At 46.0% G+C, this 16,785-nt stretch overlaps 1 protein-coding gene across 2 annotated transcripts in view; it reads right to left on the bottom strand.

Moving 5' to 3' along the window:
• The window catches only part of LOC116941944 (uncharacterized), a 19,236-nt gene extending 2,451 nt beyond the window's left edge, over positions 1 to 16,785 (bottom strand). Inside the window, exons 1-7 of one of the 2 annotated variants that reach the window (XM_032953353.2) lie at positions 15,699 to 16,785; positions 13,482 to 13,532; positions 9,140 to 9,205; positions 8,133 to 8,873; positions 6,413 to 6,511; positions 3,267 to 3,398; positions 587 to 655 (exon numbers count right to left, since the gene is read on the bottom strand). In XM_032953353.2, the coding sequence (XP_032809244.2) occupies positions 587 to 655; positions 3,267 to 3,398; positions 6,413 to 6,511; positions 8,133 to 8,873; positions 9,140 to 9,205; positions 13,482 to 13,532; positions 15,699 to 16,493 (1,953 nt within the window). In that variant the 5' untranslated portion in view covers positions 16,494 to 16,785. The remainder of the gene's footprint in view (positions 1 to 586; positions 656 to 3,266; positions 3,399 to 6,412; positions 6,512 to 8,132; positions 8,874 to 9,139; positions 9,206 to 13,481; positions 13,533 to 15,698) is intronic. The other variant, XM_032953354.2, reaches the window with a different exon arrangement.

The following is a 16,785-nucleotide window of genomic DNA, read 5'->3' as shown; positions in this document are numbered from 1 at the left end:
ACACAAAACATCGTTTGCAACATGTTAAAAAGGGTTCTCTGTTGTCAGTTTGTGAACGTGTGTTACCTTTGAGTTTTGCCGATTTGTTTAATGTTCACTGATGAGTTTGCGTGAATGTTTCAATCGGCTTTTTATTTGTATATTCTTACCGAAATCGTAACATCGTAACAATAAAAAATAATACATTTTACGCGCAAAAAACCAGAACTACGTATTTCGATTATCAGGACTGTCAAACATATTACCAATTATGGCAAAATGGGAAATGTGGAGCACCATTTTTAACCAACACATAGTAGAGTGCAACGAAACTCAAGTAATGTTGAAAAAACGCATATGCCAGGTCCTCCAGCTCATTAAACAGACAGATTTTAGTGAATGCATATATTGAAAATGGTGCTTGCGGATGTGAATTAGTGTATAATGATATCTCGCCACCTACAACCCTCCAATCCCACGCCAAAAAGCTATTTCCTTACCAGAGTCATCAGGCATACAATTACATTGCATACTCTGTATCAAGGAGCCTCTTCCATGCGTTCAATTTTAAAATCCACAGATGAAGCCCAGGAAGGTCCCTCCTCACCTGTGGCATGTAGTATGGCAGCTGCTGATCCTGGGAAAGTGGCATCACTGTGGGCTGCACGTCCTTCATCTGCAAGTCAATTTTATTTTTAATTACATAAATGGTGGCACCCTTCTGTCACAAATCTGCCATGGGTGGTGGTAGAGCACAGGATTGTCGGCGATTTAGCCAACATGGTGCCGTGTAGCATGGTATCGACAAGGCTCAATTATTGCAACCGACTACTCTACGGGATGTCTGGCAAAAACCATTACCGAGCTGCAGTGTGTACAAAACTCTTTGGCAAATGTCGTGATGGGTACTGAAAGATCTGACCATCTCCGTCCAGTGCTCGTCAAGCTGCATTGGCTTCCGGTTTCCAGACAAATACATAAGATCGCACTCATTACACACGAAGCGCTTGCCAAAGATGTCTGGCAAAAACCATTACCGAGCTGCAGTGTGTACAAAACTCTTTGGCAAATGTCGTGATGGGTACTGAAAGATCTGACCATCTGCGTCCAGTGCTCATCAAGCTGCATTGGCTTCCGGTTTCCAGACAAATACATAAGATCGCACTCATTACACACGAAGCGCTTGCCAAAGATGAACCACAACACCTTGCTGATCTCGTCAAGGAGCATAAACCATCATGCGAACTACGGTCATCCTTGCAGCAGCTTTTGGCTAGCCATCGAACAGAAGACGTTCGCTGCATCGCGCGCTTTCATATGGGCTTCTGTAGCCATCTGGAATGCTCTTCCTTCAGATATTAGGAAGCCACTGAAGCTATGCACTTTTAAATCAAGATTTAAAACTAATTTCTTTAGAACAGTTTTTTGTGTTTAGTTTTGTACTTACCCCGTAACCTCTGATTAGCACAGTTGGCTACGTACGGTGCCAAAGAGGTTCAGCATACGTACGCACATTTGGCAAACAGCACAAGCCCTACCCCGCTGCACTTTCTATTAGCAAAAAGTCAATATCAAGAAATCTGGAGTGAGAAATTCACACAGCTGCTGCATGGGATCAATAAATTCACTAACAGGCAATTCGCCTGGTTCATCCTTGGCAATGAGCCAGTTGTGGCAATTTCACATTCCTACTGTAGGGTTAGAATATTTCCATTTGACAATTACTGCCATTCAACGGAGGATTGACACATAATTTCACGGGTTACTATTTTAAGCTTCACATTACGTGCAATGAATTGCGTGAATTTGTGTGTTTTCCAATTCCTTAATGCTGTATGTCATGGGCCCATCTGACCTAACCCCCGTGAGTTCAAAATTGTGTATTCTTTGGTCAAACTATGAATGTGAATCATGACAGCTCATTTAATCCTGATTAGGTTGGGGGGGGGGGGGAGCAGGCATATTAGGTATGTAGTGAACCCACACAGACACACATCACCATCAGCTATAACCAATCCGCTGATAGACTGAGGCCTCCCAGAGGTGTTCCCATCCCCCAAGGTCCTACGATGCAACAATCCATCTAGTTCCTGCACATGAGCTCATGCCATTTCTGCATCTCTGTGGTGGATTTCCCTCAGGTGAGGGTTTCTTCCTTTGCCTGACATTCCATCTTTAGTCTCGACCACCGGCAATCGCCTCCGAATGACGTGTTCTGCCCAAGCAAACTTTACCTTTTTAATGGTCAAGAATACAACCCTTAATCTTTTCTAATGCTTTGTCAATCTGGCAAAGTGCCTACATTTTTTTTTATCGGTGCAATTACCAACTATGGACCGTATAGTAAACCACGATAGCCTGCACTATAAAAATGAGGAATAGCAAAACTACACAAACTTTCTAATGAAGCTGTCTCGTGGCATTTAGCTCCTGAGCAGAAAACCAGGTATATGCCTTACCGATTAGAAGAATAAAAACATTACACACAGATCCTGTATTAAAATACATTCTACATTATTCCCGTCTCAGCTCGTTTGAACCAAAATGTTAAATAATCGATGGAATGACTGAATACAATGCAAGACTATACTGTCCCCCCCCCCCCTACAAATCATTAATTCATGCTTTCAGGCCGAGTGGCCGCAACAATAGGTAAGAGCTTACTCGCCTGCACACAATGACCCCGGCGTCCCAGGTGCCGGTTTGTACAAGCCGGAAATTAAAACCGTCCCAATTGCCTGGGGCGGGCTACGTTGTCAACAGAGGGTTGAGCAGCAAAATCAATCGCTGTACTGCACCACACTCCGACATCTATGCCGCCCACCTTCATCAAAGCGCACTGACACCAGCGTCGCAAAGGGTGGTCAAATAACCCCCGCAGACCGCACGGTGCAGCGAGGCCCTTGCCCAGAGGCTGATTGACAAAGGGGCCGCACGTATGCAATCGCTTGCAGATGGTATGAAAATTAACCAGATCGCAGCTTTGGGAGGTTCACACTGGCAGCGATAACGAGAAAAATAACCTGACCAAATATATAAACACACACACAGCATTACAGAAACAATCTACCTCGCAGTGCAATGCAGCCAAATGGCAACAGTGTAAACTTAAAGACCATGTCAGCCTGTGATTGAATTGAACCATCCCAAGGGTTTGCGTGGAGCTGAGAGATGTGGAGGGAAGGGAGGGGAGGGGGTAGAGATACACGAGGGAAGGTGTGCGTGCTCGTAAGGGAGAGAGGGAGAGGAGGAGCGACCGGATCGGAGATTGCGATGGTAGTCCTTGCCTTTCCGATCTGCGCCTGCAGGTCACGCTCAGGTCCCAGCTCCGGCGTGTGGAGCCACTCGCGGCCCTGACAGGGCACGCCGGCGAATCGCGCCACGTCGTCCTCGCGCCCGCCCGCCTGGTAGTGCTTCAGCTGCGCCATGCCACCAGCAGAGAGCACAGTCAGGTGGAAAACAACGAGAAGCAATGCTCAGGCAGGAGCCATTAACGTGCTCCTCTGCGTACACGAGCATTGGGCAGAGCTCATCCCCCATTGCAATAGGATTTTGCTGCTGTGCCTGATTGTTTGTATGGAGTGCTCTTGCCAATAACATCTGGTAACCAACCGCATTTAAAAAAAAAAGCCTGACACTGCTGATAAGATCCACAAGGTTGAAACCAGTTAGGAGTTTGTATCCTTCAACAAATGTTGCTGGATAATATTCATCGGGGAATCCAATGGACTGAAACAATATTTGAATCTATATGCTTAATGTAACCCAGGTCTCCTTTGGAAAACAGATTTGCAGTTTCAATGGGCTCTCACATAGTTATAAATAAGGATTTCAGTTGCTTATTTGCATACGTTTGTGGTCCTTGAATAGTGATGGAAATCACACGTTACTATGGTGGAGACCACGCTGTCCAAGGAGCACAAATTGGTACTAATTTTATAGAACCCAGAGTGATTATTGGCTGGATATCCCACTGGAACACCATTTAAGAGTTGATTCAAGAAGCCTCCCGCATGCAATGCGAGATGCACTCATACATGCCCCGTGTTTAGTGTGCTCCATGACATGACAACTGCTATTTTAGTTATACTAAAGGCATTACACTGAGATAAGCGAAACTGTAAATTTAATTCAATACAATAATACAATATTTTTTAGTGTGCAGTCAGCTGCCGGCACTCACAATTATGATTTCTGATTTTCCAATTCATTTTTCTTGCTCAACAAATACCGATTATTCAACTAAATGTTTCTTGTAAAATTTGAAAGGACAAATAAAAATGTATATGTCGCACAGGGCAAGTATTGGCCGTGAAAGTGGAAACGATTTAAATTTGCTCATGTCATCCAAGCAAAATTTTTGATGCATAGTTATTTCTCACAATTAACAGAAGCCCAGCGACGCTCCCTGCGGTTTCAGTCGTGATCCACACAGAAGGGGCAAGTGGCCATTCCGCCCATGTGGACCACACGAGCACCACGTCACACCGCGGCCCACTTCATCGGTTCAACCACGAACGGATATATTTTTTACACAATTTTTACATTCATCGCAGCGTCTCGGCATCGCGTGCACAGGCCAGATAATTTTCCCGCATGTCATGGCGTCGGGAAGGGAGCGGCGGTGGCGGAGGGCCGTTGTGGTGTGCAGTCCCCCCCTGCCTTGCCACGGCACGGCTCCGCGTGGCAATTGATAGACAGGGATTAGTCCTGCTCGAAAGGACGTGCAATGCAGCCGGGATCCCAATACATTGATCGTTCAACTCCAATGTGTAAAACAGCACACAATGTGCTACCTCGTCCACTTCTGCATTATTACATCATTTCAAAAGTGTGGTGTGTATGTGTGCAGATGAAGCGTCACGTGAGCCCAAAGCGTTCGTTACGACGATAGGCACGATATGACCTTTTTCCCCCAATTTTTTCCTCTCCCCACAACCGGACAAAAAACACGAAGCTCTGGACAAAGCCAGTGAGAAAAATCGTGATCTATGCAGTCGGTACGAATTGAATCCAGGCTTTGTTAACGGGTGTGATGTGAAGGTTCGCCACCAGCGACCTCAATCACAGGAGCAGGCACCGGCGTGACTTGGAGCAGCATATTACGCAACGGTTTGGCTGCTTGGAAGACCCTTCTACTTTAAATATTTCAACAACAAACAAAAAAACCCTGCCACCACCCTGTTAATGGCACACGACCCCATGCAGCCCCCGCGACTGCTCCCGCCAACGCACTGACGCGCATCATCCGTAAATACACAGCAACGTATTTAAAACACAAAAAAAAATCTTCCGTGACCTAAAACACGCCCTGCGCACGCCCTGCGTTTGCCTGTGTCTTTGTGCATCGGCCAGCGATGAAAGCGAGTTTCTATAGACTAAGGGTTTTTTCAAACTCCAATCATCACAGCGATTCACCACAATTAATATCATTATGGTTAATATACCCCGCAGTAATAATAAAGGGTGGCCCACTGGATTCAAACCGTGAACCTTTGCAACAAGCGACGAATGCGCCTACCAACAGACCACCTCACCGCCCAATCTTCTGGGGCATGTTCCAGCTGCTCTGATCACCAGACGAAGACGTAAGCAAAACTCCTCTCAATCTGTTGAGCCAGCGGCTTCTTTTGTGTTTTGTTTAATTGCCGGTGCATACCACTCACAGGTGTGCCTTTTGATAAATTAATTGAATTAAAAAGAAAGTTACGTTAAAGAGTGTGTGAGTGACATTCCTACACATTTGAACGTAAATCACAGTTCATCCACTTCTAATGCCGGATCACTCGTGCGAATAAAATCACAAATCCAAAACTGGTGAGATATTCTTCTTTAAATCTTGTAGTAGACACACAAAGATCCTACTTATATCTGTATAGACTGTTGGGCAAAGTGCCGTTTATCCGAGTATCTTCTAAAGGGCAGTATATCACATGAGGTGATAAGCATGACCTGCACCAGGTCCAGCCAGATGCCCATTTAACGGCAATGAGTTGGCGAAGGATAAACCCAGGACGGGTTCAAATTCCTTGTGTCACTAATGTTGCAAATGGCCAGGATTCATACCCGGGTTACCATGAACCATTACAATGATAACGATCACCCACGAAGCCTACATACACTGTTGGAGCAAGTGCTGCTAGCAAGGAGCTATTAAATATGCCACTGCACACGAGGGGCTAGTGCGAACAGCACCACGCATTGCTACCTTTGACTTTTTAGCTCTGATGTTTACACACCCCTCCCGGTATCATTTAAGGGAGAATTCAAGGACCAGTTCACATTTCGCTCGCCACTAATGTTTATTTCCTAATGTCAGGAAACAAATTCAGATTGGCATGTCTATCATGCACTTACAACTACCCCACTGCTCCATGCAACAGACACACACAAAGATGCACGCATGCTCAATGCTGAACAGCCAATTACTCACCACTTCGTTGCTGAAGCAAAGAGGGGAGTCGACAGAGGGCTGAGGGACCATCTCCTTGTGGCTGCCCTGGTAAAGGGGGCTCCCATACCCGTACAGGCCCTGCAGGCAAGGAAATCAATAATTCACTGACATTTCCGAGAATGTTTTCTTCTTTCCAATTTTTATATTATTTTCTTTCACTTTGTTAGCTGTATATTGATTTAAAATGTTCAAAATAAATGTATTTCAGTTTTTTTACAATTGTGGTGGGGCTTTAATCATGCATTGTAATAGTCCAGGAATTACTCATTCTTTTGTTAATTTTAATTATGAGTTTTTTTGGGTTGGTTGCCAGAGCTTCCCATGCAGAGGCTTGAATCAAGAACAACAGTAAGTGGAGGAGCACATGACCTTAATCCCTAATCAAGGAGATACAGTCACCACATGTTTAAGCAATTTCTTGAACCACAAGTGTCTGCAACATTCCAGTTCCAAAGGAATTAAATCACCTGGTGAGGTTTTGTTTAATTTCTCATGGGAGAATGCACTCTCCATATAAAACAAAAACCCCAAAACACAAACAGCATTCTCATCATTAACACTGCCTCATAACAGAAAAATATTATAAATAGGATGATGTTTTAGGTAATATTCTATGGGTCTTTCGGTAAAGTCACATAGACAGGTTCAAAGAAAATAACAAAAACTATGACGTTTCGATCAAAGAATATGAATTCATGCAGTCACTAAAGCTTTAAGTCAAGTTTTAGGTAATGGTCCTTCAGAGCATAGAGACAATAGTCTGATATGTGAGGCCATTATATTTTTCTGTCTTAAATGTAAATGGTTTAATCGTATTCACGCTCATGCATCACTGCCGAAGCACTCTGTTCATTTGCGTTACTCTATAAACCAATGGACCAGCACAGAAATTTGGACAAATTAGAAATATCAGGCAATCAAATAACAGTGCCTATGTGAGGTAACCTTTTCATACTATTGCCATGAATACATTACAAATATGATATTAGATTTTTACTTACTTTTACCAAACACCAAAACTCAATTTAGCCACTTCATGTGATAATGACGAACATAAAATATGCGGTCTGGTCCCATGGACTATATTAACAGCGAGGCCTCTGCCAAAATCATGATTTGGGAGGCTTTGTGATTATCGTGATAATCATGACATAGATTTGGGAGGCCTCATGCTAATACAGTGATGTCGTCCTTGCAGCGGTTCACGATTTGAAGTTGTAATTTGTTTCAAGAACACGTGCGGTCAATTTAAATTGTGTCATTCATAATGAATTGCAATCACAATGTAATTATGATTGGTGCTGTAATTATAATTATAACCGACTCCAGATCTGGTTCCAAGAATCAATTATATTTTGTCTCCTCTTCACCATCAGTGACTTTTTTGTCCCATTTGTATAGTCTTTTTTGCTCCATTAGTCAAAACATACCCACAGTATATCATAGAAATTAATTAACATAAAATCACAAATCGTAAAGCGTTAACATGCATGATACGATGCATGTATCCTGAGTGGAAGAATGTATATTTAATTGGTGAATCGATGCACCATCCCATGCTGTCCAATTAACCCATCATGACCACATCCACGGTAAAAACTTTTGCAAAAATATGCACCAGATCCATCCCACACGCCCCGAGTCTTGAATCACGCGAGTGTTCGGCTCTGGCGCGGTGCACAAGGGCGGGAACCGTCACCTGGTAGGCGAATCCGTTGAGCGGCTGCTGGTGCGAGTACAGCGCTTGCTGCGCTGAGCCTTGTCCACCAAGCCCCGCGTCACCCGGCAGAAACAATCCGGCTCCGGCCGGACCAACACCTGGCCCTACTCCGGGCCCCACGCCGGGGCCCACGCCGGGGCCCACGCCTCCGACTGTGCTGGGCCCCCCCGCTGCGTAGGAGCCGGCGCTGTAGGGCGACAGCGGCGGCAGCATGCGGTTCACCAGCCGGTTTAGGTGCACGAGCGACGCTGCCATATTGGTCGGCAGCGGCATGGGCAGTGCAGCGGCCGCGCCGTTGCTTGAGCCAAGGTCGAACTCTGACCCCACCGCACCAGGGCTTCCAGCCGCTGCCGCAGCAGCCACTGCGGCTGCCATGGCCGCCTCATCGGCCTGTGCTTCGCTCCGAGCCCGTGGCTCATCACTCCCGTCGCCACCACCGCCTCCGCCACCACCGCCGCGGAAACTGCCCCCTTGCTGCCCCGCAGATGGAGGCGACTCGCTCAGCCCGTCCCCTTCGGCCCCGAGGGGCTTTGGGCCCTGTCGGCCAGGGCTGGGCGCGTACGGCTTGGGCGAGGAGCCGGCCTTGCGTCCGCGCTTGCCCTTGGCCGGCGTGCTGCCCCACTGCTTCTTGGCGCTTGGGTAGCGCTGGAAGAGACGCTCGCTGTCGTCCTTGCCACGGTTCCACAGCATGTCGCCTGATCCCACGGGGGTCGTGTAGCTCTAAGTAGCGAATAAAGATATGACCAAAATGTCATCATGGATCATGGCAAAAAACCCTTTCTACGTTCTGCAAGATCCCAAAGTTGCTGCACAGTCGACATGTGACCTCAAGATCTGCCCTAACAGTATCCCAACATCTGTCCTAGGTCTTCCATTTGGTTTCCAAATCCGTGGGAACCATTCCAGAGCCCATCTCAGTAACCAGTCCTCCTTATCCATCACACATGTCCTACCCAGCGCAGTCTTTTGGCCTTATCAAGACCTACCTGCATGTTGTCTTCCAGACTTCTGTATTGCTTATCCTGTCTTGCCATGACATTCCAAGCATCCACCTGTGCTCAAATTCCAAAAACGTAATCTTAAGCTGCTTAAGAGAATCCAGTTCTCCAATCCATACAATAAAACAAGTAGCACACATGCCTCAAATACCACTTTTATGCACACTCCTCTTTTTTTCTTCCAAAGTGGTTTCCCGTAGCTCATAGAACACCTGTCGTGCTCAAAGCAATTCGTTTTTTGACCACCTTCTCGCAGCCATCGCTGTGTTATAGACATCACTGCCCAAGTAAACAAAGTTCTCTTCCACTTCAGTTGACTTTCCTCCTGCTGGGACTGACCTTACTCTCTCCATTTATTTATATCTTGCTTTAACACAGAAACGTCCTTCTACTGTCTGATGTACTTTATAATTCTACCGAGTCCATTGGTTCCTCCCTGTTCAAAAGCTGGTTGAACTATGCCCGTCATACCTCGACCAATTCAGTGTTCTGCCCCACTGCTATTTCCTAACCGATTTTATTTTCATTATTTATTATAAAGGGTTTTTTTTAGCTAGGAAATTTACCCAAGTCTCATTACTTTTTTTTAGGGTCCTGCCAATATTTCCAGTGCGGGCCAATGATTTCAACATACATTCCAATCGAGTATTTTGCAGAATTTATTTTCTAATTTGGCAAATCGGGCACAAGATTGCCTACTTTTGCGAATGACGTCACGGGGTTTTTACATCCGCTGTGAAGCACAAGGCACGTATTTTTTGGTGAATGCATCTTGCAGTGTTAACCAGGGCAGCTGCTGGATTCGAACGATGAACCTCTGCGACAAGCAGAGAAAGTGCTACCACTGGGCCACGTCACCACACCCAGACAGCAAGCATCGCACAGTTACCGGTAAAATCTCTTGTCATTGGGAATGTGACGATTGATTGGTTAAAAAGGATTTGTACGCTCACAATGTGTATTAAATAGTACATACGAAGACCACAAAATATGCAAATTGCATGAAAATGACGTGCTAAGTATGTGCTAATTACTTGAAGTCTAAATGATATTAATAAAGCAGAACAGTCCAGAAAATAGGTGGCAGAAAATCAAGTGGCAGTACGAGATAAAAAAAAATACTATTGAAGCAACTTGTGACCATGGATTATGACAATTCATCAAATCACCACGGGTGGAGAGGTTGATTTGTTACATGCTCAGTCAGAGAAACTGCTGCTTGGGAGTACCTAATAAGGCCCGTGTGGCAAATGAGGGAATGGCGTGTTCAAAACTATGCACACCGAACCACTTTTGTGTCTCCAAATGCTGATGTAAACTGCACCACCCCAGGTATTAATTTGAAGCCAAGTGAACCTAGAAGAGGCCCAGACCAGGTTCCGATCGTAATTGCTAATGATGCACTTCATTGCAAGAAATTTAAGCCTGGATTACCATCATCACGATGTAATTGTGTTGACCACTAGACAGTTATACCCCGGGTTTACGGCGAAGATGCGTTCCTGAAAGGTGCGACGACAATTATTGACATGACGTAAATCAAAGCAATTTACAGTGTAGGTGGAGGTGAAGGCTGAGGTGAAGGCTGAGGTGAAGGCTGAGGTGACGGATACAGGAAAGGATGGATGAAGCTGTCAGCGATGCAAAATGTGGGTTGAGGCAACGCAAATCAAGTAGTGGTGTTAATAAAGTGACGACGTATTTGCGAAACGACATTAAAAAGGGGAGACGCAAATCGGGGCATTACTGTACCACTGTTCCCAACAAAGATCCCCTGTAAAGCCTTAAGATACTTTTGAAGGCCGGCACGGCACATCAAGGAGTGGGTGGCCAACACGATGCCCTAGGGGAGGCCCAGGACCGGTTCAGATAATCGTCAATGGTATTGGCTGTGAGCAGGAATAAAACTCGAGTTGCCAGGTTCGGAGTGCACAACGACACTACCACTCCCAACAAAAAAAACACACGCATGCACAGACATTGGGGGGAAGGGCAAATGGAACACTCCTGGCCACATTTCATTCATTTCAAAGGCAGCAAACAGCGTTCCAAAACACTCCCATTCATGGAGATGGGTGATATGTGTTTTGAAGATGTGTGTATGCTATAATTACGAAATAACATGCAGTTTTGTCAAATGATGTTTGCTGCTCCAAGCCACCCCCCCTGTTGCCGTGAAGACATGTTCACAATGGCCTGACAATAACATTATTCCCCCACCCACCCCACCCCCCGATACAATTAATATAAATTTATATCTTTAAAAAAAACTACAAGAAGTCCTGGAACAAACAAAAAAAACATTAACAAAAAAATGTTGTCCAAGTACCTACAAATACTAAACAAAAAAACTAACGGAATTCAGAAAGTTGTCGATCCAGTTCTGCCGAGCCAAAGGGCAGTATCTCTCGGAGGGGTCAGCACACACGCTGGCGTGAATAAAGGAGGGCGGATTAGGCCCGGGGAAGGCTCTTGGGAGCTTCCCGAGGCTCCCACCGCCGCTGTTGCCCTGAACCTCCGTTGTCGCTATGACCATGGCTGCACTGTTTACTTAAAAGATCCGAGTAAGTGACCCCACTGTCCACTCGGTCACATTCAGTGTGCACTTTCACAGGGTGAAATAAACAAAAACCCCAAGAAAAAAATTGGCCCACCACATTTGTAATGTCACTTTTTTCAAGCAGCCACCATGGCCAGATTAGCTTATACGTAGCTGTGGTGTTCGCCAAAAGTGAGGGGGGAATCACTGACCCAGAAGAATGAGAAATCTCTGGGAATTTGAGGAGAGCAGTTGCAATTATGACTGCCTATTTTTCATTACCTCTTCACAGAACCTGCGTATATTTGGAGACAATGTTAAAATGAGTACAAATGTGAGTTATTAAAACTGATCAGTTTTCACGTCTAAGGACCAAAAAAATCCACTTCTAGATTTTGAATTTTGATTTAAAGCTAGATTTTGGTTAAACATTTTGCAATTAAAGCGTTAGTACTGTTTGTGCTATTAATTTTGCGTGAATAAGCCAGGAACGGTAACAGATATTCTGGTTGGATATTCATTTTTTTGTGGGTCAATGGGTGGTCTGTGCAATAAGCTTGCTACCTACTGAGAGCAAGGCGCTTTGGTTGAAGGCCCAACACTGTTTAACAATGTGCCGCACGTGAGAAAGCTGCAAATGGAGCGCACGGCATTCCTTGCCGCAGCGGATGCCACTGTGCACGAGATTCCAAAATAAGTCAACGGGCAGCACATGTGTATTCTTTTGCATTTCATCTGTGGTCTCTCTTGCAAGATATCTCCTGTGTTATTGGACGCTCAACTGGTTAGAAATAAAGGCTGCTGAAACTCTCTTGTGAGAGGGGACCTGAGAAAACATCCTCGCTGTAAATAACCATGAAGCGGGCTTAACAGCGCAATTGCATACGTCCAATACGTAGACCAAGATTTAACAACTGTAAGGCAAATGTTCAATGGCGAGCATTTGAATAGAGAATAATTACTTCCAGATAGGACGAATTAATTAATTAAATCCTTTATCAGGAAGTCACGAGATGGGCCATTAAGATAGGCAGGGCTACACTTACAGCAAATGAGATTTGGGGACACGTGCTTAAACGTTGTTGCACCATTACAAGGAATGCACCTGGAACACTTTGCAGTAAACCGCTACATCCCTTTTCGGCAGCAGGGAAAAAGTTTTGAATAGTCCAAGACATTTTATTGAACGATTTAGAAATTGTGGTCAACCGCCGCTACACCGATCGCACCAAGAGGATCCACGCTCTTTTTTAAGTAGCGACACCTGCCATGCCCTGACATTACGTTAAATACTGATCTCTTAAAAGATTGCAATCTAAACCCGGGACATTTAATCAGAAAAATCTCCAGACTTAAAAATGGTAGAGAAGCCCTCCGTATTCAGTGTGCATGCTAGTCCATAATTAGCTATTGACGACGGTACACGTCTTGTAGAAGCCGCTGAAGGCACATTAATATATGTAACGTAATGTCAGCGTTGGGATCGCATGGCATTGAAAACCAGACAATGCACAGTATAGTGTGCACCATATATATGAAATCACAAGTTAGTCATATGTTCCTGTAAACCAGTTCTATGCCTACATATATAATTGCACAATTTAGTAATTTTATAGAATTAGAAATGTCTGCAAGAAGGTGCCTTGGGAGAAAAATAAAAAGGCATTCCGATGTGCCATAGGGATGGTAGACAAGGAAAGGGCAGGATGGGGGCTGGAAGACTGAACACAGATGGATTCCAGTGAATACTGTATATATTTTAAATGCACTGCCTTATATTTTAAATCTCACCTGTGTAACCACACCATTCTTGAGGAGAGGTTCATCTTCAAATGAGTAGGGCTGTGTAGAAAACGGTGACAATTTGTAAACAATTTGTAAACAAAATCATTCATAATGCATAATAAACCGCATGCTACGGATCTGAAGAGCGAGACATTTGCCATGTGCGCAAGTCAACACACACACACAGCTGGTTTGGTTTAGATATGCTGAACATCATGAACACACTCGCGCATGCGAGAAACGTACACATACAGTGTGTAATGACAACACGAATGTGAGCGGGATACCATGCGTTCACACAATGTGCAACTTCTATTTAGCCTTTATATGCATATATACGCAAATATACATTGTGCAAAGCGTTTTCCATGCAATTATACAGCAAAAACGTGGGTTGCAAAGCAAGGCACATGCGTGCATATTGCCAAAACACTCTCCGACAGATAGAGCAATGCATGCACACACACACAATGTGTGTATTGTGTGTGTGTGAACTGCAAAAAATGTGCATGCCTATCTATACTCTATCATCCACATAGACGAACTCACTCCTGAAGCCCTCTCGTGGCAAACAGACCTTAAGATTGGTATTTAGCTCCTGAATATATTGCAGCCATACGCAAGAAGAAAATAAATTGCATCGACTAAGGGGCTGTGCATTCTAATGTATAACAGTGACGTATATATACACTACGATAACAATAATTATTGAGTCCTTTGTCAATCTACTGCTGCATTAAGGTTTGCCCCCACGCCGAGTCAGTCGTGGGTGGTGTTTGATCATTCTTCCCCAAGCTGGTCAGTGTGGATTAGGGAAGGAGGGGTGGGGATGGGTGTGGGGAAGGTAGCCGGACCAGTTCAGACGCCACTCGTTACTGATGTTAGCCGTGGCCGGGAATCAAACCGAGGTTGCCGGGGTTGATAGTGCAGTGCCCTAACTACTGCCCCGCCGCTCCTCGTACCATCACTTTTGGGGCCCTGTTATGTCTTGGGTGTTTTATTTTTATTTTTGTCTGAAGTGAAAACCAAACTGTAAACACGTCATAGCATTGTCCTTTGGGTCCGTGCACAGATCAATTTGCATTTGTGATGTTAACAAGCAACATTGCGATGGACCAAAATCTGTACCGTATGCATTCTCACCACTCTCATTATACATTTTATATTCCCAGTCAGAACCGATTTGCAATGGAACCAGATGCCTCGTGTGCAGCCAGGCACGGCGTGAGTGGCACCCCCTGACCTCAGTCTCCTAAAAACCAGCTCCAAAAATGTTCCCTGTGCATTGTAAAGCACTGGGGGGAGGCAGGAGGGAGGAGGGAGGAAGGGGGGGGGGGTGATCCCCACTCCCCATCCACGTCCTCCCTCCTGCGAATCTCCATCTGGGGCTTCACCAGCATTAAAAGGCTCATTATTGCAAACAATTCCAGCCGACCGTGAATTAAGCATTAGGGGTTTGGGGGGTTCGAGTTAGGTTAGAGTTAGGTTGGGTCATAATTATGAATTCAAATAGAATACAATATTTGCATATGATGATGAGGTTATTATTTAGCCCATAGTTTGGGCTATGGTTTTAGTTAACGCTGTAGGGTTAAGAATGGAGTTAGGGATAGATTATGGCTGTGGTTTGTGTAATATTAAGGCTTTAGGGCTAACAGAGTTAGGCATAGTTTCGGCAAGGTTTAGCGCAAATGCTAATTGTTGAAACCTGGTTTATGGGTATTGGTAAAGCTAGAGGAAGGGCAAAGCAATGTTTTTTTTATGCTATACAGGAGTATGAATGCCAAATTTACGGCGAGGGCTCTGCATCAAACAATAATAAATCAGCCATGATCTATCAACTGCTGACTGAAGGCCCTCGCCTGCATCAAATAACAATGCCGTTGATTTGCCCACGACAAACTCAAATGAGCCTCACGACTCTTTCCAGGAGGATCCTGCATTTGGGCTGTTTTCACAGTTCCAGGTTTTAATTTATTTATTTTTAAAATCACGATTTGCCTGTAGGAAACCGGAGGACGCGCCTAGGAACCCCACCGACACGCACGGGTGAAAAAAGATGATGGACTATGGGGGGGGAGAGGAGGAGGGTTAACGTCGCGGGATTTTTGTTCAGCTTTGTTCAGACACGAAACTACTTAAATAACCATTAACAATGCGTACCCCTACTCATCGCGCGAGACCATAGTGGGGGTGCAATCGAAGGCGTGCTGTGTGACTCACATCTCCCGGCAGAAAGGCTGGCGGAGACACCTTCAAATTTTCCAAACGCCTCTTTACCAGCAAACGAGGCCGACCTTGCTGTTGCTGCTGGTGATGCTGTTGCTGCTGCTGCGGTTGATGATGATGCTGCTGCTGTTGTTGATGCTGCTGCTGCTGATGGTGATGCTGCTGCTGTTGATGATGATGATGCTGCTGCTGGTGGTGGTGATGATGGTGTGGACTTGCCTTGTTGCACACACCTTCATCCGCACGCCGCTCGCCCTGCATGTAGCCGCCAGCAGCTGAAGCAGTTGTGCTGCAGCAAATACCCGACTCCTTATCCGAACCTGGAACTCGAGGGTAGGGATAATGCTGCTGTTGCTGCTGCTGTTGCTGGTGGTGATAGGGGTGAGCGTACGGGTACGGCTGGTACTGCTGGTACGAGTATTGCTGCTGCTGCTGCTGTTCCGAGTAAGGATCGTGATCATTCTCAGGGCGAGATGACGACGATGACGACGACGAAGAGGACGGCGGCGGCGGTGGCGCACCCGACGACTGTGGAGAAACCATGCCTCCTTGTCCAGCAACACCGCCGGCACCACAACCAACACCACCACCACCACCACCTATGCCGCCACCACCACCACCACCTCCTCCTCCTCCGTCCTCGCTCTGGCCCCGGACGAGATGGCGCGAATCCAGCTGCTCGGAGCCCACCGCGTGCGCGCTCCGAGCCTCGGCAGCTGCGAATCCGCGGCCGCCGAGAGCCGAGCCGCCTCCAACTCCTCCTGCCCCGTCGCTCCCGCGCGCATCCATGATGATGATGATGACGACGACGATGGCAGACGACGACGCTGATGCTGCTGCTGCTGCTTAGTGGTGGTGGTACAAGATGATAATGACGATGGTGGTGATGCTGGTGGTGATGCTGCCGGCGGAGATGACGATGATGACGACGACGTCGCCCAGTCGCGCTGTATCATAAATCAATGCCTTCTTGACGGGAGACTTGACCTGATTTCCTCGGCGAGTCTCGGAATGTGCGTGCGGGTTCGTGGGTGCCGCGCGCGCGCCCGCCTGCTCGCTCGCGCGCCCCCGTCCGTATGCG

This window comes from Petromyzon marinus, chromosome 13 (genome assembly GCF_048934315.1).
Source record: "Petromyzon marinus isolate PM22_M1 ecotype Great Lakes invasive population chromosome 13, UKy_Petmar_22M1.pri1.0, whole genome shotgun sequence".
In the NCBI taxonomy this organism is placed as follows: domain Eukaryota; kingdom Metazoa; phylum Chordata; class Hyperoartia; order Petromyzontiformes; family Petromyzontidae; genus Petromyzon; species Petromyzon marinus.
The sequence above is the reverse complement of the archived record's forward strand: the minus strand, read 5'-3'. Positions and strand labels throughout refer to the sequence as shown.